Below are 24,300 nucleotides of genomic sequence, written 5' to 3'. Positions count from 1 at the left end.
AACTGGGTTGCTATTCCTCACAACATCTCCATTACAGCAGGGTCTACATTCCCACCCACTCCACCATTCCTAGTTCCTCTTCACACCATTGATTCATGCTATTCCTCTGCAATTGCAGGTCAGATGATGCAATCTGCCACCCTACAAGAATAAATTTAGGACATGCAACCTTCAAAACAAAACTTCACTCTGATACCACTTGAAGCAGTCATCGGTGAGGAGGGACCTCAAAGAGATCAATCTGGACTGGTAGTAAGAGTAAACACAACGAAAACACAAAGATATGATGGGGGAAATGCAGAACAAATTGATTTATTGCATGAAATTTGATTACATCCAACCAGTCACAACTGGGTTACAACATACCACCTCATAGGCCTCGTAGAATAGGTCACAACCGGGACCTTGAATCGAAAGATCTATCTTCTATGTACAGTCTAGCTATATGATTCTCTGATTGATTTCATTCTAAAACATAATTACAAATATATATATCGATCTAAAGGATCCAGTTGGCCAAAAATGGATCAAAACCTGAAGAACAAAACCTAACACGAAAATAACAAGGTCGGCCTCTACCAAGATATTCCTCCGAAAAATACAAAGGATGAAACGTAGATCATGTTAAAAGGTCAGCCACATGCCAAGGAACATTGAGATCAACGCCCCAAGGCTCCACAAGCTTCAGAATGGGTTTCGGTAGATCACTAGAATAGGTCTCAGGCAACTGGTAACAAAGAACTGTCAATCCGGTAACAAGAAACTATCATGGAAAACCGGTAGTGATATCTTGTTGAAAAGTGATCCAAATGCGATGTGGTCCGAAAGAAAAAAAAATGTTCAAGTCTTCAAGTAGAATCCAACTCCACATGATCTGGTGAGCCAAAACTGGGACACACAGAAAGGAAAACTGAAACTGCAAATAGAAAACAAAACAGAAAGGAAAATGTTTTTGGTTGATGCAAGATTGTTGCGAACTGGGGATGCTCTTGCATCACTTGTATTTTTCCACCCTATTGGGAAAATGGTGTCTCAAACTTGCATTTACATGAGGTTACTATTTATAGTAGGTTTTCATTTCAACACAAAATAGTATGAAATTCTCCTCAAAGGCTAGATATGCATTTCGGTAAAGTTTTGCCACAAGATCACAACTAGTTTTGAAGATATTAAAGTTTCTGTTTTGGAGGGGGTCCAATGAAAGTTTTACATTTAATTTTGAGTAATTTAGAGGCCCTAAAATGCCCTGAAAAGTGGGTGTAAATGGTGTAGCAGTTTACAAGGAAATAGAGCACTTTGCAAGCTTTCTGACGCTTCAAACGGTTCGTCAATAGGACACACGGTTCACAAGTTATGGCATCCGGAAGTTTATAGTCCTGAAATAGGAAATACAAATTGCATCAAACACATAAATGAGTTGTAAAAAAGAGGGACATGTGTTGATATTTTTTTTGAGATGTCATAAGGCATCTAGAAGGGAGATAAGGTCATCTCTACTTTATTGGGTGGTTTTAGCCCATGGTTTTGTAATACCATTTGACAGTTTCTTGTATTGTATCTCCTATATATGAGGTGCGTGAGATATAGGTTGTGTGTAAGAGTCTTATGGCTATTGAGTTGCCTTTGAATATATGATCAATGGTACTCCTGTGAAGAGCTTAGTCTGCAAGTATATAGTAATCTATTATTGATTGTTGAATAATATATTGGGCGGCTTTTGGAGTGTGGGGTTTTTCTCCCGAAAGGGTTTTTCCCATGTAAATCACCGTGTTATGGTATTCATGTTATTTTGTCTATTTTTGTTAAGTTTTTGTAACTGTTGCAATGATTTGTAAAAGTTTTTTCATTACCCTCCTCTCAAGGTTAGTGTAGGAAGTTGTTTCGCTACTTAACTTCCTTACACACCCTTTGTTCAAATTAATATAAGGGGACAATATTGGGTTATTACATCTATAGTTTAGTTTATAGAATATATTAGATTAAAAATAAATAAATATTAGTTTCGTGTTAGCAAATAAATTGATAATTAGTTGTTAATTTCGGTAGTTATTCCCATAAGGTAACTTGAGGTGGTTATTCATGGGAAATGTAAGGCTATTAAATCAAATGAATTGAAATAAAATATCATCCTGATGAATCCAAAAACTAATATATTAGTTTTTGTTTTATCTTTCTATGTAGTACTAGCATGACATTCAACAATTATATGCTCACCATTTTAGGGAAATATATTCTACCTCTCTTGAAAGAAGATAAAATATCCTCACAATCTATATTAGAAGATTTTTATATATTGGATAACACAAAGGTTTATGTTTTGTGATTTAAATGAAGGGGCCTATTGAACTCAATAAAAAAAAATCTCACAATTATAAGCTTATATTAGGGAATAAAAACAATAGAGTAATATTGATTTTAATAAAATTATTTAGCATATTCTTGTTCAAATATTCTAGAGAAATAAATAAAATTTTAAGTACAAAGAACAAGTCTTTATTACTTACAAAGGATGTTGGTGTAATTTATGTCTCATGTAATTACACTTTACATAAGTTGACTTAAAACAATGCATTTCATAGTAGTTTGCATATGAGACACTTAGGAAATTGCATATCTAGGGATATGGTTGTAGGAGAAATTCCACCATTGGTGGGTGATCCAACTTGAGTGGAAATATCTATTGTTTATCCTACCTACCCTTGCATCTCATTGGGCCACATGTCATGATTGTGTGCTCTCATTTCCCTATGGCCTTGCCTTTATAAGCAAGCTAGTGTATATTGTACTCAGTTGGGTATTTTGCATCTTGATGAGAATACCCTTTGTTGTTGTCTATTTAGTTCTCTTTTAATTGGTGCTATTCATTGGCCTGTAGATCTTGGGTTCCAATAGGAAAATTGTTGCATGGTATTAGAGTCATTAGAGTGCCATTGGTTTGCCATTTGAGAGAATTTTGGTGAAATTTGGGGTTTTGTATTTTGGAGCTTCTTGGGTCAGATCTGAGGTTACCATTGGATTGAGTAGGTTTGATAAAGTCAGAATCGCCTTTTGTTTTGTCCAAATTTGGCACCAGAAGCCAAATCTACAACCCTTTGAAGGTGGAGGGTGTTTACTTGACCCGAGAGCGATCTACAATTTTGGAAAACTTTGAGAAAAATCTGGCATCACCATCATGCTCTAAAGGCCCAAAAACCTCAAGATTGCCTATTCATTCATGCAAATATGAGCAGTTGGCCCGTAGCTGAGAAAAAACCCCCCCTCTCTACCATACATACGTCTCTGCAACAGGTACATTTAAATAATAATAATTATTATTATTATTTTTTTTTGCGTAGTTAATTTTTTGCAGTTTTGTTTTTTTATTAAAATTGTGTTAATTTTTTTGGGGGGTGCGATTTTGTTTTTGAATTTAAAATTTTTTTAAAAATTGGGTTTTAAGAAGGCATGTTGGTCCGCAAGCCCTACGAGTACCGCAGGGTACACCTACGATCTGTAGGCCCTACCACCATAGGGAAACCTGCAGGTGTTGGAGGTGGTCCCTACAGCCCCTGCAAGGATCAATAAATTTTAAATATTTTTTTTAAGTTTTTAAAATGAAAACTTTGTTTTTTAATAAAAATTTAATATTAAATTTTTTAATGTTTTTCTTTATTAAATTTTTTAATTTAAAAATTTAAAAAGTGTGCTTTTTTAAACTTTATTTTTAATAAAGATTATTTTTCTCAAAAATTAAAAAAATATTTATTATTTTTTAATAAAGTTTTTTTTTCATCATGGGTTTTTATAATAATGTTTTTAATGAGATTTTTTAAATCTTTTAAAAATAATTTTTTCTTTAAATAACCAAATTGGGAACACTTTTTTTCTTGTCCACCTATCATACATGTCTTGTAGTGTTCTCCAACCAACAGCCAAGGTGTGTGTGTGTGGGGGTGGGGCGATGGGGGGTGGGGGAGGGGGAGTGGGGGGTGTTAGTTGCTACCACGTTTTTCTTGGTGACATACCAATCAAAGGCATCATCATCTACAATCTTTTACATGGCTTCTTTGATGGCATCATCTTCATGTTTTTATATTTGCACCATGTCATGTTGTATTCTCTTACATGATCTATGTTGTAATGCATGAAAATAAATTGGCACACCTCTTTGTACTTTGTCATTGATGACATATTTGATGCAATCCTCTTGTACTCCATAGATTAGGAACTACTTGTGAGACTTGGTGCATGGCTCCAATTGAGACTTAGATTGTACCAATCTGTCATTGACGAGCATCCAATTGTATTTTGGAGTAGGATGCAAGATATGTTTGGATTAAAGTTTTAATTACTAATACCATAGCTAATAAGAAAATGAACCTTACCGTGTTTTGATGCCAATTATGGACCTCATGAACAAAGATCCTAAACTGCAAGTGAAGTGCAAGGAAAACATTTTAATGATGGTTGTAATCAATTTTAAGAGAAATTTATTTGGAAGATTTTAGTGGAAGAGAAATTTTATTTTATCTAAAAATAATTTGTAAAATTTTTATTAATCTTCAAACAAGGTAATGAATGAAAATAATATATTTGCACCTTTTTTTATGGATCCAATTATTTTAAATAAAATATAACCAATAGTTTATTGATTTTTGTGATACCAGTCTCTTCCTTTGATTCGTGGTCAATTGAAGGTTGATTTTTAGATTGATTTTTTCCTAGTTGTCTAATTTGCTTGTGGATCAAAAAAATCTACATAGTAATTTTCTTTGTAGTCATTTGGGTTGATTGAAAAGTAGATTCTTAACCAACCATAGAAGATGATTCACTCTCCATTTCTCTTTTCTTGGATATTGTGTTATATGAAATTGAATTGATGTCTTTACTTAATGCTTCAGTCTTATGATACCATAAAAATTTATTTCATGTCAATTTATTAGAGTGGACTCCTCTTGTACCTATTCTTGCATCAGTAGCATTTTTTATCTAATATAACTTGCTAGTCTAAAAGTGTTGATGCACTTTTAACCATTATAGCTATACTATGAACTCCATTTTGGCATTAATTTTGGTTATGGGGCTAACTACACAAGTAAAATCATTTACGAACCCAAACTAAGTTAGTTTTCACTATATTAATGCATATGGAATATCTTGCAGCAAAAAGACTAAAGGTAGTCAAAGGCTTAATATATCGTATTCAACCCTATCCTTAAACATTTCCTTAACAAGGCTACCTATTAGGCTTATATGCTTGATAAATAGATTGATAAGGTCTATTATGATGAGATTGTTAACTTTCAGAGCCACAAATTCATTCCCAAAGATCTATAACAAAGATTTGACTTCATTCAACGCATAGAAGATATTAATAGGAAATTTTGATTGGTTGGTTGCCTGATGTAGAGTAGGGGTGGCTATGACTTCATTGATGCCATATTTCAAACCTATGAAGGCTTTCAATCTTCAAATGCAAGTTTCAAACCCTTAACTAGTGGGTTTCACCCTTTAAGGCCTAATCTTCCTAGTAGTACTTCAAAACAAGTTTTTCAAGCATATTCCAAGATGGGACCAATCTTCAAAATATGGTTACCAATGAAGTCATAACCTCCCCTTCTCTGCGTCAAATTGGTATCAGAGCTAGAAGACCCTGAGAGGGAGTTGTGAGAGAGATTTTGTTGTATCCTCCAATAGTGATGAAGCTAGGTAGAAGGTGTGCAAATTTCTTCCACTGAGAGGAAGTGGGTAGAAGAGGCCTTGGAGAGTGCATCTTCCAGAATCCTATTGGGTAGAGGATAGTTTTGTGTGTGTGAAGAATGGATGTGTGGAAGAGATACTTGCAAAGTGAGGGTTTACAAAATAAGAAACAAGAGAGAAAAAGAGAGGAAAGAGAGGTAAAGAAGAAAAATGAGAAGGAAGAACAAATAAACATTCAGCAAGAGATAATAGAGTTAAGGCAATCCTTGGAGCAATTAAAAGAAATGTGATAAGAAATGGAAAAAAGAATGGAATTCTTTGATATGCAAAGTTGGCATTTACCAATCAAAAAAGAAGGTTACATGGCCTATCAAGAAGATTATTTAAGGGAGAAGGCAAGATGAGACAATAGAACTAGACATCATAGAATCTTTGTTGATGAAGGAAGAGCCTAAGCCATTTGAGAAGAAGGAAAAATGTGAAGAAAATGGGTCCATTGAGACTCAAGATTTTATTTCTAACAATACTTGTGAGTATGTGTTTACAAGTGTAGTAGATGAAGATAAAGAGGGACAAGGGTATAAAGAAAAAGGAGAAGTGGTGTATGCATATTTTTATGCACAATATGATGATGAAAATGAAGACATGGATAGTGGCAATAAGATGTATGGAAAAGAACTCAAATTTTGGTATCTTGAAGTTGAGAAGATGCTCAGTAAGAGATGGAAGAAGAAGAAGAAAAATGATCTAGGGAAATTTGTAGAGATGAAGGACAAGTTGCAGAAGAATTGGAAGACCAGGAAGAGAAAGAAGACCTACACTCAAGTGGACTTGAGTTCATTTTTGTTTGAGAGTATGTTGCAGGGACACCTAGTCAATTTTTGTAAATATGGTCACATGTTAAGTGTTTATAAGTCTTGTTTTGTGTAATAAGGTATATTTAGACCATTTGCAATGTAATAAGTCTCATGGGGTCAATTTGAGTACATTTTGTCATGTTTTGTAATTTGTCATATTTGGAAGTTGAAGGATCAAGTCATTCAAAAGGTAGTTGTAACTAATTATTTTTTATTGAAAAAGGCTTAAATATGGCCTCCAAATCTAATTCCATGGTTGGGGGTGGTAATTATTGAAAATCTTGAAGTTGTGATAATGAAATATCTCCATTGTATTTGAACATTTCCCTGTTGTTTCTTTACATTGTACATGTTTTTATGAATTGATATTGATCTAGAAATGATTGGAGATGAAATACCATCAAATCTACTTTCTTTTCCTTTTTGTTTCATTCAATTTCATTGAGTTTTGAGGAAGTTATGAACGTTTTAGTGGCTGCAATTCCCAAATTTTCCATATAACAGTCCTGTTGTAGCATGTTGTATGTCCTTGTATGGACTTGTATTGGATTGAAACCAATGGGAAAATAAGTATAATTAATTCTAGTTTAATTTTATTCTAGTTTGGTTCAATTTCATGAAAATTTGCAGAAGTTATGCTCATTTTTGTAAGTGCGGGTTTGAAATCCGAGTAGGCCTAAATAGAGGGATAGCAGTCCAAATTTGAGTCGTGTTCCAAAATACGCCATTACCCATTTTAATGTATGTTATAGAATGGCCAAATGGGTATCTAAAAGTGGTTTTATTTTTTTGATATCAAGGCTATACTGAAAGTTATGCTTGAAAAAACTCATTTACTCCTATAAGTTTGTTCATGTAATTAGACCTAGTTACAACATTATCAGTCAATTGTTGAGGATGTTGGTCCAAAATAACCCCATCTACAAATTGGATATGTTAAATAAGGCTGAAATGGGTACTCAAAAATTCTTTTACATTCTGGGTATGAGGTCTACAGAGAAATTTATGATGGAAAAACCAGTTAGGGAGTACTACTTGGAGATGGAGGCCTAAATGAATGAAAACCTACCATTTGAATGTTTAGAGATTGAAATTTTGCTTGTTCGAGGATTTTTTGGAGTTTTATCTTCATCATTGCCACAATAAAAGGTGTCCAACTTGGTTGATTATGTGGAATCTCAAGAAACAAAGCCATTGGAGGTCTTAGAGCTATTTTCCTTGTTTATATTAGGTAATTTTCATATCTTATAACTATATCATCATAATCAAGAAATGTTATTCACATCATTGATTATATCATGATAGCCACATAACCATACAAAGCCCTCAATTAGTACCAGAAAACATTGTTTTGAGAAGGATTTACTAAAGGTGGAATTTTATCTCACATCTTCTGAAACCTAAATTTAAAGTCTCACATGTATCAAGGTGTCTTGATAGTAATTAGTGTTTACATTAAGGATGGATGGTTAATCGTATTTTTAAATCATTTTCAAATCTTCTCATCGAATTCATCTCAGTTATGTATTAAATTTGCTAGCAAACATTATACCATTGTATTTCCTTTCCTTTTAAGGTAGTGACAAGGATTCAAACAACTACTTTAATGGTATAGACTAAGCATATGTTGGAATTATCTTGGATGTGTTCTATAGGAGTAGTTGCATTCTCACCTATAAAATAAGGTATACATTTCAAGGATACTACTAGAATATCATTATTATTAGCAAGGACAAGAGAGCTTCCACTATTAAGAGTGATAGATACTTGATTCCTTTGAACAATCGTAGAAGGGATATGGAATAGTCTTGTGTTTGACTAAGAGATCCTAATAGAAGTAGGTATAACTTCTACTCTTGGATGGACTCTTGAATACAATAAGGGCTTTCTATTATATTTTTTTCTTTTCTATAAAGATAAAGGCAATTCCATAAAAACATAACACTTACCTTTCAAATATGATCTTGTTTGTATCTTTGACATGAATAATTAATGTTGTCTTGAAACCAAGAAAATTTTGAGTCATCAAGTGCTTATAAAATTTTTCCAATAAATAAAATTTGCTAATAATAGCACCAAATTTCTTAGCTAAATAATAGGCTCATTAAACTAGTCCTAATGTTTTGCACTTGACCATCTCCATCCATTGTTTATAACCAATCTAAGACATCTTGAATAGGTACTAAAGATGAAAAAAATCCATAAAAGTTTGTGTCCTGGTTACTTTTTATGTTCTCCTTAGTGACTTTTTGTGTTTGACATCCTTTCAAACTTTCAAGGTTGTTCTAGATACCTTCCCTACCAATTCTAAAAACTTCCTTAAGTCCCTATTTAAATTTCATCTAAATATTATTTTGTTAAATTTTTAAATTTTTCAATCCGCGTAGCATTCCTTTGGCATTGCTAAGCCCCAAATCCTAAAATTATGTTAAAAGTCTTATCCTTTGCATCCACCAAAATTTTGGACTTCCATCCCATCCCTTAGTACCCATTCCCTTTCTTTCCTCTTCCCAAGTTCTAATACCTTGCACTCTAAACACTTTACTAAGACTTGTTTGTTCGAAATTTTTGTCTTGCCCTTAATGGGTTACCAATTTCCACCAAACCCTAAAAGCTTAAGACTCCATTGATTGCATTTCATAATCTATCAAAGTTGAAATTTTGGCCATTTCCTTTACTTGATGCTAAGTTAAGCCAAAACCTAACTTCTTGATCACAACATCCTGACACTTGACACATTGTTCCTATTATAGTTACTCTTTTAGTCATCCCTCATCTCACATCTCATCTAGAATGATTTCCTGATTCTCTGACACTCTAATCCTTGGCATGTGGTATATGACCCCAACCCTTGAAGGTTTTGAACCTCTTAAAATTATTGAAAGGTGTTAGAAAGAATGTGAGGAAATATCTCAATATTTTGGATGGTTCATGAACCATCAAAATAACCAAAATGGTTCATAACTTGGATAAATTGTCAAAATGAAAATGAAGATGCAACTTTGACTATGTAGAGAGTTTTTCTTGTGTATTTGTTGGTTTCTAAAAGTTCATAACTTTTGTAAAGTTTCAACAAGTTGAAAAGAGAAAATGAGGAAGTGTTTTAGGATATTGACTGGTTCGTTGAAATCACTAAAATAGTTCATAACATTTTGAAATCCTTGATGAGTGTTACATTTTCTTCAAAGGTGTTGATAAATGAAGAAAAGTACAAATAGTTCAAGTGTATTTTGGTATTTGGAATGGTTGAAAATCCATCAACATTCTCAAAATAGTTTATAAACTAGCAAAAGTGTCGATGAGGCAAAGGAAACTTCTGAAATGATGAAGTGTTTCCAAGTTTTGAATGGTTCATGAACCATCCAAACCACCAAAAGTTTTGTTCTTTAAAAATACATGGACACAATAATGCTTATTAGTATTTGGTGATAGTTTTAAACAATTCCTAACTTCTTCAACCACTAATACATATGTGATGATTGATAAATGTGGAGGGGAGCTTGACCAAAGAAAAAAAATGTTGAATTAGTTGTGGTAAACAAAGGTTTAAAGTGCCAAATTGTGTGATGGATGCCAAACATAAAGTCAAACCTATTCAAATTATTTTAAATATTGCGTGCCAAATCAAATGGTATGCTTCTCCTCCACCCGCTCCCAACTACTCACCATTACTATAGGTCCTTCTTCCAATTACTAAATTTATTCTTGGATCTCCTTAGTGATCTTAGTTGTCCATTTTAGAGGGAAGTGAAAGGTGTCAAAATAGTTGAGTTTCACTTGCATTAGCCGAAAAGTAGCTCATTTAGGTCACCAAAATGTTGACTTCTATTGGCATCATGAAATCCGAGCAAGTGTGATACTTAGAGGTGATTTTAGTTCAAAAAATCTAACAAAGATAAAAATCCTTTATTTTCACCAAGGAGTGCATGAAATAATGAAGAACAAACAAACACATGTTTGAATTAGTAGTGGCAATTCTTGACACTCTTGGTCATGCAAACCAAACAAACAAATGTTTGAATTAGTAGTGATATTTTTATGCAAGAAGATCTAGTTAACTACTCCAACACATCAGTTGAGATTATCAAGAAGTTTCAATGAGAGAAATCACTATGGTTGTCCCTTCTACACCTAGGATAAGACGAAGCCAATTGAAGCATTAAAGAGGATGTTCTCCTTTTGAAGATATCTTCTTTATTTCTCCCATGCAATCAATTACTCTTCTTCTATATCTTAGTGTAATTTTAGACAAAGGAAAAATAACACTAGACTTCTAGTATCAATTTCTATATATTAAACTTACAGAACATGCTTCAGCCTTCAAACCCAATAAAAAAACCTATTATTGTCTTTCTCTTGTATGATTCTATTATGTTTTCTTGAAGAATTAACATTTTTCTTGTGGATATCAGTTCCTTTTGCAACTTCACCTTTCTTCTCCTAACCTGTGTAAGAGTATTACATGAGTTTGTTTGAATGTAAATTAGATCTTTGAAGTTGTTTTGTGCTTGATAAGAAAATCCAGTTGTTCTCTTGTCACTGGTGCATCATCATCTTTCCATTCTTAAACATTTTTTCCCTCTTTTCATTCTTAATCAATAACTTAACATTAGGATTCAGTCCTTGAGAGTGAATCAAACCTAGTTACTAAGAGAACCAACCTTCTGTATAGAGTTATCTCTATCTTATAGGTCCCACACTAAGGAGACAACTATTTATTGCATCTGAAATAAGTTTTCAAACTTGTAGGGTGCAATCTTTGAGTTATAACATTGAGTATGATTAAGCATATAGAAATTTAAAAAAAAAACTTTATTCACATGTTTGGTATGAATATGAAATCTTCATTTAGCCAACATACACATGTGAACAAAGACTTGTAATGATGCAAGACCAATATACAAGTGAACAAGTCGATTTAGAATAGGGCAATGTAGACCATGTGTGCAAATGGATTCAAGACATAGTCATGAAGATATTACAAGCTAAAATATTTACTAAAATGCAAATCTCATACCAATAAGTTATACACATAAGCAAGCCATGATTTATTTGAACTCCTTTTGTACTCACTGCAACTTAATGTCAAGTTTGAAGGACCAATCTAGAACCAAATTGAGAATCTTTGCAAAAATAACATGATACAAGTTATAAACACACTACACATAGAAAATGATCTCATACCAATCATCAAAATCAAACGCACACATGATCAAATACAAGACATCTAAGACAAAATATTTCAAAACCAAGATTTTTTAAATAAGGGTTCTATGATTTCCATTAAAACATTAGTGTGTGTTATGACAAAAAACAATACCCTTTATTACTTATCTCCAAAATCTTATGGGTGAGGAAGGAGAGTTCTCTTTCTTTTTATTTTTAATTGAGTTTTTTTATTTCATACCTTTAGAATATTTTGATTAGATAAGCACGGAAAAGGCCCAGACCTGATAGAGAACGTACCTTTAAAATATTGTATTGTATTTTGATATACTTGCTTATTCATCAATATTTAAATAAGTAGGGTCTTTTTGTTGACTAAAATAAATAAAATAGTAATTGAGAAATATATAAATCCCAGCCACAGTTAGTTCTTGATGTTGCCAACTTGAAAGCTATGCCTCTCTTACATTATTAAACATGACTAAATATCATTTTTGTTTCCTTTGTAAGGTGTACAATGATGGAGATTGTGTCTCTTTGTTTCCTATACAGATCGAACTGGATCCCCTGAAACATTTTGTTGCAGATACATCTTGCTTGAACAAGGTGATGGATTGGCGCTTGTTGGGCACAGAAAAGTATCAGATAGATCTACATGTGAGTATCAAATTCCATAACCATACATAAAAAATTTCTAATATTCTGTAATTTATTGGGTCTTAACTGAACTGTGTACATCTAAATTACAGGAAGAAGATAAAGAAAGTATTTTGGGAATAGTGAATTCTGCCCGCATTGAAGTGAGTGCAAAAGGGGGATTACAGTGGCCCAATGGAGGCTCTGTGAGAAATAGATTTAAGGCCACAGAAGCATGGACTCTCAATGTAACCACCATTGTTGGGAAAACATGGGACATGAAATTTCAGCAGGCAAATAGAGTAAACCTCAAAGATTCTTCTGGAACGGTGTCAAATGAAATAGATATAAAGCTCAAAAGTATAACCAAATATTTGAGGGTGAGTTCTACAAAGTACTTTATGTAGCTTTTGCATGTTTACTTCTATAATGTAAGTACTTAATAGGAAATTTTATAGCTTACTCTAAGGTAAAATGCAGGATCAAAGACAATGGGAGGAAGATAACATAATGAAGATACTGGAAGATAGCTTGAAATGGTTTTGGATGGAAGGTTTACAGGAACGTAGTCTCGTGCACAAAGATTAGCATCAATGAATCCATTTAGGGGTAGTTTGAGACAATCAAGGCCTATTATGATGAACTGCTTAATTGAACTGAACCTGTATCTCTTTTTGCATGACAATATTGTTCTTGAGACAAAGTGTTTTGATGGGAAGGAATATGCTTTAATTTCTTCAGATCATAGGTAGGATTAGTCCACAGATTATATCTTATTATTGAAGTGAATAAGCATCCGATTTAGAAACTGATTCTAGAACAGTATGATTCAGTGGCACTTGACACTTATAAATGACATTGAAAAGATATAATGTTGGATTTGAAATATTTGGATTAGACTTTGATAATATCAAATGTTTTGTTTTCCAAAGAGGAGCAATTTTATATGTTTTTGTCGCTCATTTGTATGAAGCGTCCTCTTTTATATGTTTTTGTCGCTCATTTGTATGAAGCGTATGTCAGATGTGAAAAAAATGGATGATTTTGTTCTTGATTTCAATGGCCATTAAACACAAGCGATCATCATGGCAGTTAGGCGTTCATTTTTCTATTTGCTCTATAAATTGATGGGATATAGACCTCTGATAAATCATATATTTATGGTTAAGTTATATATATTTGGGCATGGTTTATTAAATAGAATTCATTTAAAGGAGTTTAAAATAGGAAAAATATGATAAATTAAAAAATACAAACAAAATAAAGTTAAAGGGCTTTATAAGAAAGAATCAGTGTTCAGTTTGAAAAAACTGTTAGTTTTCTCAATTACAAGTGGGTTAACCTTATAGTTTTTTCAATTATATGAGTTAAATACGATGGTGTTTGATAAAAACGGTTTTTTTCGTTAGGTTAAATCAATTTGATAAAAAAAAATGGCGCTTCAGGTTAGAATAGCATGTTTTGGAGGGCAGGTATTTTTAAAATGTAGGTAACCATGTTTTGTTCTCACTTTCTCTTATTATGAAGGGGCTTTTCATAAATTTGTCATTAAAATACACAATAGGAACCAACAAAAATAGTAAATGGATTTCTTTTATATTTGACTTTTCAAATCATTGTGTATCCATGCTTGATTTAGTTATCCTACAATGAGTGAATGAGTGAATGAGTGAGTGAGTGAGTGAGTGAGTGAGGCATCAAGTGAGTGTAGGAGGGAGGGAGGGAGGGTTAGTGAGTGTGTCATGGGTGCGTGTGTGTGTGGGCACGTGTTTTATTTGAGTTGTAGACAATTTGTGAGGACAATAAATTATAAAGTCACATTTGTGATCTAGAGCAAACAATAAAGATAAATGAACACAAAAAATGAAAAGCAATGAAAAACAAATGTGTTATACCTCTATTGTGATGATGTGGATATGTTTCAAGCTTATGCAATGTTGATGCTCTTTGCAAAACATCATGTAATTGGACAACATAAGCATGCAAATGGATGATGAATTAACAAAATGAATAGCATAAAGATAACATGCAGGTAGGTGATGAAATAAGGTTGATAAGACTTCCTTAATATATTTTCAAAATAGAAAATGGAAGGTTGGGATGGAAGGATGGAGTTAATGGTTAAGATGGTGAAGATGGTGAAAAGGAGTGTGAAGTGGATTAGATTGTAAACATGCAAATCAAACACAAAAACACATGAAACCAAAAGATATAATTCAAATCACATGAAAACATGAATAAAGATGCATATACCTCACAACCTTTTTACCTTCTCCTTTGGAAGGATCTTAGATGGAGTTGAAGTGCGCCCATGTGCCTCCAACTTGATGTCGATTTGCTCCTAGATTGCTTGATGTGGATGGCTCTCCAACATTGTGCACAAATGGATGAAAATGGATTTTTGAGGAATGAGATGGATGATTTGACTAAGTATGGATGAGAGATTATTTTGGCATGGTAAGGATGCAATGGTGATTTTCTAGGCTCAAACTAACAGCATAAACTTACTAAACTTGGAGATGATAAGTGAGGGGATGGAGTCCTCAATTTATAGGAGGAGGAGAGAAAAAATGAAGGGCTAGGATTGACCCAAGATGGAGGGTCAAGATTCCTTGTGATCCCACACAAAGCCCAAGAGGAGGTGTGGAGACCAAGAGATATGCCTTAAAGGCATTTCTTGTCTCCACACTCCTCAAGGCACATTGGGAAGACTTCCCAATGTGCCTTGAGAAGAGCAAGTGCTGGGACATTTCTTGAAGAATGAAGAGGAAGAATTAAAAAAATTTCAAAAAGGGATGATCATGGGGATTGGAGGAATAAGAAGGAATTAAAAATTCCTTGGAAGATAAGATGCCTAGAGGAATGCGAGATTTTTAGGAAAATGGCATTTAAGGAGAGTGGTTGGATGGATGAGACAAGGAGTTGACTTTGTGGCTAATCATGATGATTAGCTACTAGCAACTCGTTAGGAGGGGGATTAGAGGAAAGGTTAGGTGGGATTAGGATAGATAAGATTTGTAGGAGGATTTGAATAGGAGAGAGAATGAGTGGAGGGAATTAAAATTAGAAGAATAAGCTAAGTGAGTTTTAGGGAGTTTCTAGAAGAATTATTAGGTTAATGATGGATTAGGAAGATGATTTGTAGGAACCATGTAGGTTAACCAATTAATTGAAATTAATTAGTTAAAAGGAGGATTTGAGAAGATTTAATTTTAGAAGATTAAAAAGAGGGTTGATTTATTAAATAAATCAATCACAGACTATAGTGACAATATTAATTAATACTGAGGAGAATTTAGAATTTGCATAATTAATAAATTAATTATGTGAGGAATTAAAAATAATTAAAATAATTATTTTTAAGTGTCTACAAATGGATTTGCATGCATGGAGTTCATAGCCTATTGACAAGTGTCAAGAGAGGAAATAAGATCAATGGAGAAGATTTAATCAAACATAAAAAATTGAATGAGAAGAAAGCATGTGAAGGAAGAGGTGGAAGACCAAGCATTCTCACACATATATGATCATGAAGGTGGCAAGTGAAGAGAATGCTCACAAAATTAGCATGGAGGTGGCATGTGTGAAGAGAGTGCTCACACATGTGTGAGCATTTAAGGGATGAGGTGGAGATCAAAGATATTTCCGAGTTGGCATTTTCACATGTGTGAACAAAGAGTAGGATGAGCTAACATGCTTACACATATGTGCAAGCATAGAGTAGGCAAGGGACGTATAGAAGAAGGAGAAAGATTGAGATATCAATCCATGTAAATGTATTGAATGGTTGAGATTAAACAAAAATTGTTTTATCTACTAGTGGTGAGTAGAGAAAATGTCAATTGATAAGGGATTAAATAGCTTAATTAATTGATTTAGTAAAAATTTGGGAGATAGATTAAGCGATTAATCTGATTTAAATGAGTACCCTTACAATAATAGAGAAAGTAAATAGGTATGAATTATGAAGGTAATTAGTTAAATAATAGTTTGTTTGATTAAATTACAAAAAAATCTAAATAAGAACAAATCTAGTGAGTCTACAATAATCATTGTGTATCCACATTTGACTTAGTTATCTTACATTTGAAGACTAAATTTTATTAAAATAATTTCTTGCATGTTGATGCACTACAAAAAAAAATAAAAAATTAAGACCTTAGCAAAATCATATTTTTTACAAATTACACTTACTTGAGGCCAAGATGACCTAAGAGTCTAGTAAGAACTATAAGTCTTTTCATCTTCAAGTTTGCATACTTGAGAAAAAGTCAAGATAAATAGATTTGATAGTAGAGACTAAATGACAATCTTCATATTAAAACGTTAAGAGCTTATTGCACAAGACAATATTTCCAAGAAAAAAATCAAGCATTGTGTTATATCTAAGAAATGTTTGATTACAAGCCAAAAGCATGAATACATGGAAAGTCATATGTAGATGTCAATATAAACTTTAATAATTTTGTAAAATATTTAACTTCTAAGCAAAGAAAGTTGGATATATATATATATATATATATGGACTTGAAAAATTAGAGAATTGAAACAAAACAAAAAAGATCTATATTCACATTTCTTACTAAGGATGTTGGTCGATGCCCTCAATTTCTACAAATTGGTGTAACAATTCTAAGCTTTCTATTTTGAGATAATTGGAGGCATTTTACAACCTTGGGATTTATATTTTTTAAATTTGTGTATATAATGACAACACTTGGATACACTGCTTCACTAACCATGGGCTTCTTAATGGGAATTACATTTTTATTTATTATCAAATTCAAATTTGTCCCTCGTATGCGAACAGTTTATTTATAATATTAGTTTTTGTTCATACATTATCTTTTTTTCTTTATTCTCTAGGTGTTTTCAAATTGTTTAGTTGTTTCTTTTATGCTTTTAGGAAACAAGAGTATAGAAAACAACACACTTCAAGCATGCTTGGGAACTATCTCTTGTAAATGTAGAGGGAAATTATGTTCATGGTGTATCTATTATAGAATTTTCTACCATCTATTAGGCAAGTTGCATGCATCTTATAGAATATAATTGCTAAATGAAAATATTAACTATTGTGAAAAAGTTGAATTCAATGATCTCATTTTAAGGGTTAAGAGGTAATCAATCAAATTGAATTAAAAACTTATCAAGTATTGAAGGAAGTGTGAATCAAATGAACAAGGAAAAGGACATACGGGTCCATCGATTGGTTTCACCAAACTTAACTTCAATGGAGCTTCAAGGAGTATTTCATAAAATATTGGAGCATGAGTTTTCTATATATGAAGGTAGTTAGGTCTAGGATGGCCCTCTTTTTGGGGATCAATGAACTAATAATGGAGTTAAATGGAAAGGGGATGATGTTGGGATTGCATTGACTTCTTCTTTAGGAGTCTATGGATAGTGGTAAAAGGTGATTTTATTTTAGTGATTAATGGGCTCCAAAAATGTCTGTCCTGACTAGAAAGCTAGAAGATTTCATGTAAGTTACAATCTGGGAAAAACTAAATTTAAAATATTACCAAATAACTAGTGAACATTACCTTTTCCAACTACACAATTGCTTCACTATTGATCAAAATTTGAAACTATGTAATGCACTGAGAAGCTTAGTTCATACTCTACAACTACCAAGATGATTACTTTGAAATGCATTTTGACCAAAAAATGTTGAATCCCAAAAAACATTATACCAAAAAAAAAAATACAAAACATTTAAAAAATAATAATTTAAAAGAAAATCAAAATTTGTTTATATTTGTTTCCTTTTATGACAAATATTTTCAATTTCATGGGATGGGGAGAACACTTCTCACATTGAAATTAAGATTCCAAGAGAACAAAATTATGTTCAAACAACTTCTTGCTCAGAATAGTTATAAATTATAACCATCCAACTTAAAAGTCAAATTGTTTTAGCTTTCACATTTTTCAACTATTTCTAAGTTCAAATATATTATTTGGAATATTGATATTCAAAATCGTAAAACTAAGTTAGTAGCTCTTTAGTTGGGAGCCAACGAGAATTATAGATATCCATTCCATCGAGGATATTTGAGACATGATCTTAGCATCATTCATCTTAGTGTTGGGGACCTTCTACTCAACAAGAATTGATCCTTCGACCCAAGGCTCATTTGGAACAATTCAACTTCACCAAAAGACCAAAAGCCCTTTGACAATTACTCTTCATTTCAATAAAGATTCATTTATGTCATAGTATTATATGTATTCATTATGTTCATTTAATTTGATTCAATTGAACATATTAAGTTTTTGCAATTTAAGTATTTTCCCATAGATCTCACTTATATTCAATAAAACTATCATTATATCTTGGTCTAAAATAATTATAATACTTATAATCCACTTTATTTTGATGATATTTATATTTGCTGGGCATGCTTATTTTTGGGTGCTGCTAATCTGCCTCCAAAATGGTTGACTAACCTTCGTGTTATAAATGCAAGTGAAAAATAAAAGACACAACTAGTTTTGCTGAGCACGATCGAGATCTTTAATTTTCGACTTACCCTTGTATTATGCGGAAATCGTGGTGTTTTTGGAGCCAGATTATAGCTACATCCCTTATTTTTTTAAACATAAGAGAACTATGTACATATATGAACAATAAATATTATCATGACATCTAGTTTGCATAATTACCTAACTAGTTTTATTTATTTATTTCTATATACTCTTTACAATTATCCCAATTATCCATCTTTTAATATATTTCTATCTACCATTTACAAATTATTTCAATTGTTCATCCACTTTTTCATTTATCTAATTATTTTCATTTATTCTTTTAACTATCTTATATCTAACTACTCAAATAGACTTTCATTTATTACTTTTGCATATTATGTCCTTTAACACTTGAGATGCCTCTTTCTTTCCCTACCAAGTATAGAATGTTAAAAAGCAGCAAGCTTAGATTAGTTCTCTAGTTCCTACCTCAAGAACTCCATCTAAACAATAGTTGAGACATATGCAAAAGTAATTTTTTTCTAGTAGCTGCAATGAAAGTGATCTTGCAAAGAAACCAAATCAATGAATAAATTATTAATTCAATAGAACATTGAAACTTTGGTGGCTATGCTAAGAAATACATCCAATCTCTACTCTTCTAGGAAGAAAATAAAATCTTTATCCAACTCATTAAAAAATAAGAGCACTCTCTAGCCACTCTTTACAGATTAGGCCTGATTCCCTCATAGAACCACAATCTTAAATATATGGATATGCAAAGAACCCCAAGGCTTGAAATTAATAGAAACTTCATATCAATCTAAAATTTATGGTATTGTCACTTCCAGTCAAAAACTTTGGCCAGTTCAAGCTTCATTAGCAACGCTATCATTTTTGGGCATGCTCAAATTATTCAATGTATAACAATAACAATGTCTGAATTCACAGTTGGTTCCCCTCTCTCTGCTCTTAGGGTCCCCATGCATTCAGCCCTTGCTTCTTCCTGGCTCATGCGTCGTTTCTTTTGTGGTCGTACCCATCTTGGAGCTTCCTCCCTACAAAGACTATCGCTGCAACTACAAAGGTTGCTGCCCTTCTAGGCGCCAATCCTCCTCCAGTCACACTTTTGGGGACCAAATCTCCTTCTCAGCTCCTACAAGTTGCATTGCCTGCAAAGGTCGATGGCCTTTTGGACGCCCATTCTCCTCCTTTCGCACCTTTGGAGCCTGACTCCACTCCTTCATGGCTCTAATTGGAGCCCCTGTTGCATCAGTCTTCTCCTTTGGAACCTCTGTCAGCACAGTTAGGGGTGGGCGACCCCCTATTCGTGGGTGGTTCTGGTGCCCATGCTCTGCATCCTACCTCTGATCCCGAGGGTTTGTGGTGGTGGTGCCCCTAAGAAGCCTGTTTTTGCTGCTAGGGATCAAAGTTTTGCTCATGTGGCAAGTGTTGTTATTCTCCCTGCCCTTGGGAATCTTCGCCCATGCCAAAACCTCCCCAGTTGTGGTGTGCTGCTAGGATGTGGTGGAGAACGAGGGTTTCTACCAGCACTACAGTTTGGTTTCTAGATTTTCAGATCTTTGGCCCTCCCTTCGAGATCTTCATGGCTCGTTTTTGGAATCCTAAATGCTTTTGGTTTCAAGTAAGATTGAGCTCTTTCTTTATGCCAAAAGATGTTTTGTTACTTCTTTTTCTTTTTCTAATGATAGAGATCTCGCACAAAGTAAGTTGTGAGCTTCGGGTGCTCATTCCCTCTCAATTAAATGTGTCCGTGTGGATATGTCTCCCTAACCTTCCCCTCTAATTTTGGGAGGTTTCATGTTACAAGGCCATTGGCAACTCCTTAGGTTGCTTTCTGAATGTTGACGATTTCACTTCCTTCACAACGAATTCTATTTTTGTGTGAATTTTGGTCGACATTGACACCTCCATACCCCTTCATGATGATATGGTTTTGATGGTGGGGGATAGACAATGGATCCATTCATTGGATTATGAGGGCTTCCCTTTTCGATGTCTTTGATGCTTCTCAACTAGGAACTTGGCTACAGATTATGCTCTCTCATATGGTAAATGTGTTGCTACTTGGTGGAAAGATGCTAATGGTGATCACTTGACAATCCAAGCTTCTAGATATTCTTTTGATGACTCCCAAGATGATGATGACTCATCCCATCATGATGTTGAGCCTCTTACTGCTAATATGGTCTCCTCTAACCTTGTGGATCCTTCTCTTCCTATAGCTCCTATTCAACTCCAACCTTCGGTGGATGATGTTATACCTTATCAACACTTTGTCAATTGTGGTAACAAACCCTCTTAAGGAGACCTACCCTCTTGCTTCCAATTGTGATGGTGTTGTGGATGATTGTATTCCTTGGATTATTGTTTATCATCGAAGGAAAGGTTGTCCTTCCTCCTCTTACAAAATCTTCCTTGAATTGTCGGTGATGTCCCTACCCAATCTGACGTGGGTTGCTTGTTGTAATTGCCTGTGTTGTGGTGATCTTTTATGGTATGTTTTTTTGTTGTCGATGGTTTGTTTTTAACCTGTTGTTTGTGGTATCTTTTGGCTTTTGCCCTTGGGGATTTTGGTTGTTTAGGGTCAACACCTTTGTTTCGTTGACATGTCTATTTTGGCATTCTTGTGTATTGGGATCAAGGCCCTTCCCTACTTAATTAATCAAAAATAATGTTCTCAATACTTATGTACCATTTGAATTATTCATATGGTATGATGCCATAAAATGAAATGGGTGCACCTATATTCAATTTGAATATGCACCATAGAATGCAAAAGCATAAATGCATTAAAGTTGCATATATATAATGCATTGATACATAGACATATATAAAATGGACACATCTTCTTAACAATGAAACCTAGTGGCAACAAGACTTGCCAAAAAAATTATATAAGAAGTAAAAAAAGAAGAGGAGTCTAATTTTAGATGTCTCGCATTTTTTTAAATTTGAGGGTAGTATTGTTTCTTAGAAAGAGATTTTGAAGACCATCTCTCCTCTTCGTACACAGTTTTGATTAGCAATAATTAGATGTTTATAGCTAAAAAGTTGTTATAAATTAATATATTATATTGACCAATCCCTTCTATCAACCTATTGTTTGCTTTGGCAGTATTACAGAACCATTTGACACAATTGATTAATAGAAGAATACATCCACCAACTACCTCCTCTACAAGCTACTCATTGGGAATCTAGAATCTACCTCTGCTTAAAACTGATAATGAATTAGTTCACTTCTTTCATAATCGCCCACTAAGATAGATATGTCACTAATTTTCTCCCTCTCAAGATTATCTAACAAGAAGCTCTTAATACTAGGTATTCCCCCTTAAGTGTTATCAAATTGGACATTAGCCCAAGCTTCACAATGATATATGATGATGCTACCAACCCTTTTGTTCCACATGATGAGACATGGCCCTCTTGCTCCAATTTTTTTGTGTTATGATGTTTGATTGCATGCATCTCCAATCTTAATGTTAGACCTAAGAGGGTCTATTGATTATTTATAGTCTTGATTCATATACTCCATTTTATGTGGCTCACTCTTTTTTGTTTTGATCAATTTAGTTCTTTTAGTTTTCTCTATGCTAAAGAATTTGCTATTATAACTAATATCTTTGGGAATCTACTTTTAAGCATTTACAAATAAATGACTCAACTTTCTTTTTCCTCTTCTTTTAAGTGTAAATTTTATTCATAGATTTCATAAAATAAGAAAGAACCTTGAAAATCTTTTATAAAATGAATGATTGCCCAAAGTTTACCCTTTAAAGTAAATTAACTTTTTAGATGAACCTTTAAAAAACTATCAAATTGTACCCAAAAAAAAAATAAAACATCATAAAATATGAAAATTCTTTTCCAAAGTGTTAAGAATATTTAAACAATGCTAAACTTTTTTTAAAAATGTGAAAAGAAAGAAGAGTGCATTAATGAAATAGAATTATTCCAAAGAAGAGTGCATTAATGAAATAGAATTATTCCAACTCAAACTAAAAAAGAAGGCAAAGGCAGAGTCAACCTTTGACATTTCATCACAATTCTCAACATTACGAAAAGTGTCTCTTAAATTGTTGTTCATCTTCTCTCACATACTTCTATGGTGTCTTCTTGATCATTAAGGATCTCCTCTTATTTTTAAAATATAATTCAAAAATGAAAGGAAACTGTTAAAGTTGAATAAAAGTTGCCATTGAAGTTGAATAAATGGAAAAAAAATGTAAACTATTGATGGATAAAAACAATGTTAGAATCTTGAATTTTGCAACCTAATTTGCTCATTGCAATTCTAATTTTTCAAATCTCTTTTCTTTTTCAATGTTAAAATTTTATGTTAAAAAAAAAATGCAAACTCAATAATCTTGAATAGGATACTTTGAATATATATCAAATGTGATGGTATAAAAAGTTCAAGGTCATTACAATTTAATTTCAAGAATGAAAAATATTAAAATAAAATGAAATTTGTAACTAGAATAGCCTTAAAAAAAATGTATTACTTTGAACATATATCAAATGTCATGGGTATAAGAAGTCAAAGGTTGTTATAATTTTAATTTGAAAAAATATATAATAAAGTAATATGAAATTTTCGATTAAAATAATTTTACAAAAATCTTTACTTCAAACATAATTTCTCTATGACAATTTTAAAAATGAAAACCTATTTTCAGCATTAATCTTTAAACATAAAACTAAATAGAGAAATAGAAAATGTTGGATGCCTATTATCTATTCTTGATATAAACTAAGACTAAGTGTATGATCAAATATGTGAATAAGAAATGACAATATTTTTCCTTGTTCATTTTCAATGTGATTGATTCAATGATTTAAAGTGTCCTGGGATGATTCCTTAAATACACAAACATAGGTGCATAATTTGAATTTTATGGTGTGCATGTTGATGAGTAATTATCATTTCTAGTATTGTTTGGCTTTGAATGTGAACTTAAAATTGTATATAGTTGATAAGATTATGCTCATGATTTGGTTTAGGGGACAAATTTCCATCAATCCAAGAGAATCAAATCGACATGTTTTAAGAAGAATGATATGACATTATAAACTATTGGATTTAGATTTTGGTTAGTGAGTGCACTAAAAGAGCCAAAGTAGAATCATACATTCAAGGCATCCATGTAAAGAGGCTTAAAACATAGAGATGAAAGGGTGAGGTGTGCACTTTTCCTCTTTATATTTTACCCCACTTTGGTGTGTGTGCAAAGTGAGGAAGTGCGAAAAGGTAGAAACAAAAGAAAAAGAGTTAAACAAAGCATATGACATTTCAAGAATCTAGAAATATGTGAAATTAGAACATGGGTGCTATGTTTGTTCCTAATATGTAATAGGTGTCCAATCGACCTATTATATTGTCAAAGGAAAAGCACCAACCTGTAAAAACTAAAAAAAATGGAAATAAAATAAATAAATAATATGCCCCTTCAAATTGTGT

The 24,300-nt window shown here is 32.8% G+C and overlaps 1 protein-coding gene across 3 annotated transcripts in view; it reads left to right on the top strand.

Moving 5' to 3' along the window:
* LOC131068003 (uncharacterized) overlaps window positions 1-13,392 on the top strand; it is a 73,831-nt gene extending 60,439 nt beyond the window's left edge. For 2 of the 3 annotated variants that reach the window (XM_058003193.2, XM_058003192.2), the window contains exons 6-8: window positions 12,213-12,359; window positions 12,452-12,718; window positions 12,819-13,392. In XM_058003193.2, coding sequence (XP_057859176.2) covers window positions 12,213-12,359; window positions 12,452-12,718; window positions 12,819-12,926 — 522 coding nt within the window. In that variant the 3' untranslated portion in view covers window positions 12,927-13,392. The remainder of the gene's footprint in view (window positions 1-12,212; window positions 12,360-12,451; window positions 12,719-12,818) is intronic. The other variant, XM_058003194.2, reaches the window with a different exon arrangement.
* Window positions 13,393-24,300: the final 10,908 nt, after the last annotated feature.

The sequence above is a fragment of the Cryptomeria japonica genome, chromosome 6, assembly GCF_030272615.1.
Source record: "Cryptomeria japonica chromosome 6, Sugi_1.0, whole genome shotgun sequence".
Lineage (NCBI taxonomy): Eukaryota > Viridiplantae > Streptophyta > Pinopsida > Cupressales > Cupressaceae > Cryptomeria > Cryptomeria japonica.
Note: the sequence above shows the minus strand (reverse complement) of the source record. Positions and strands in the feature narration are given on the sequence as shown.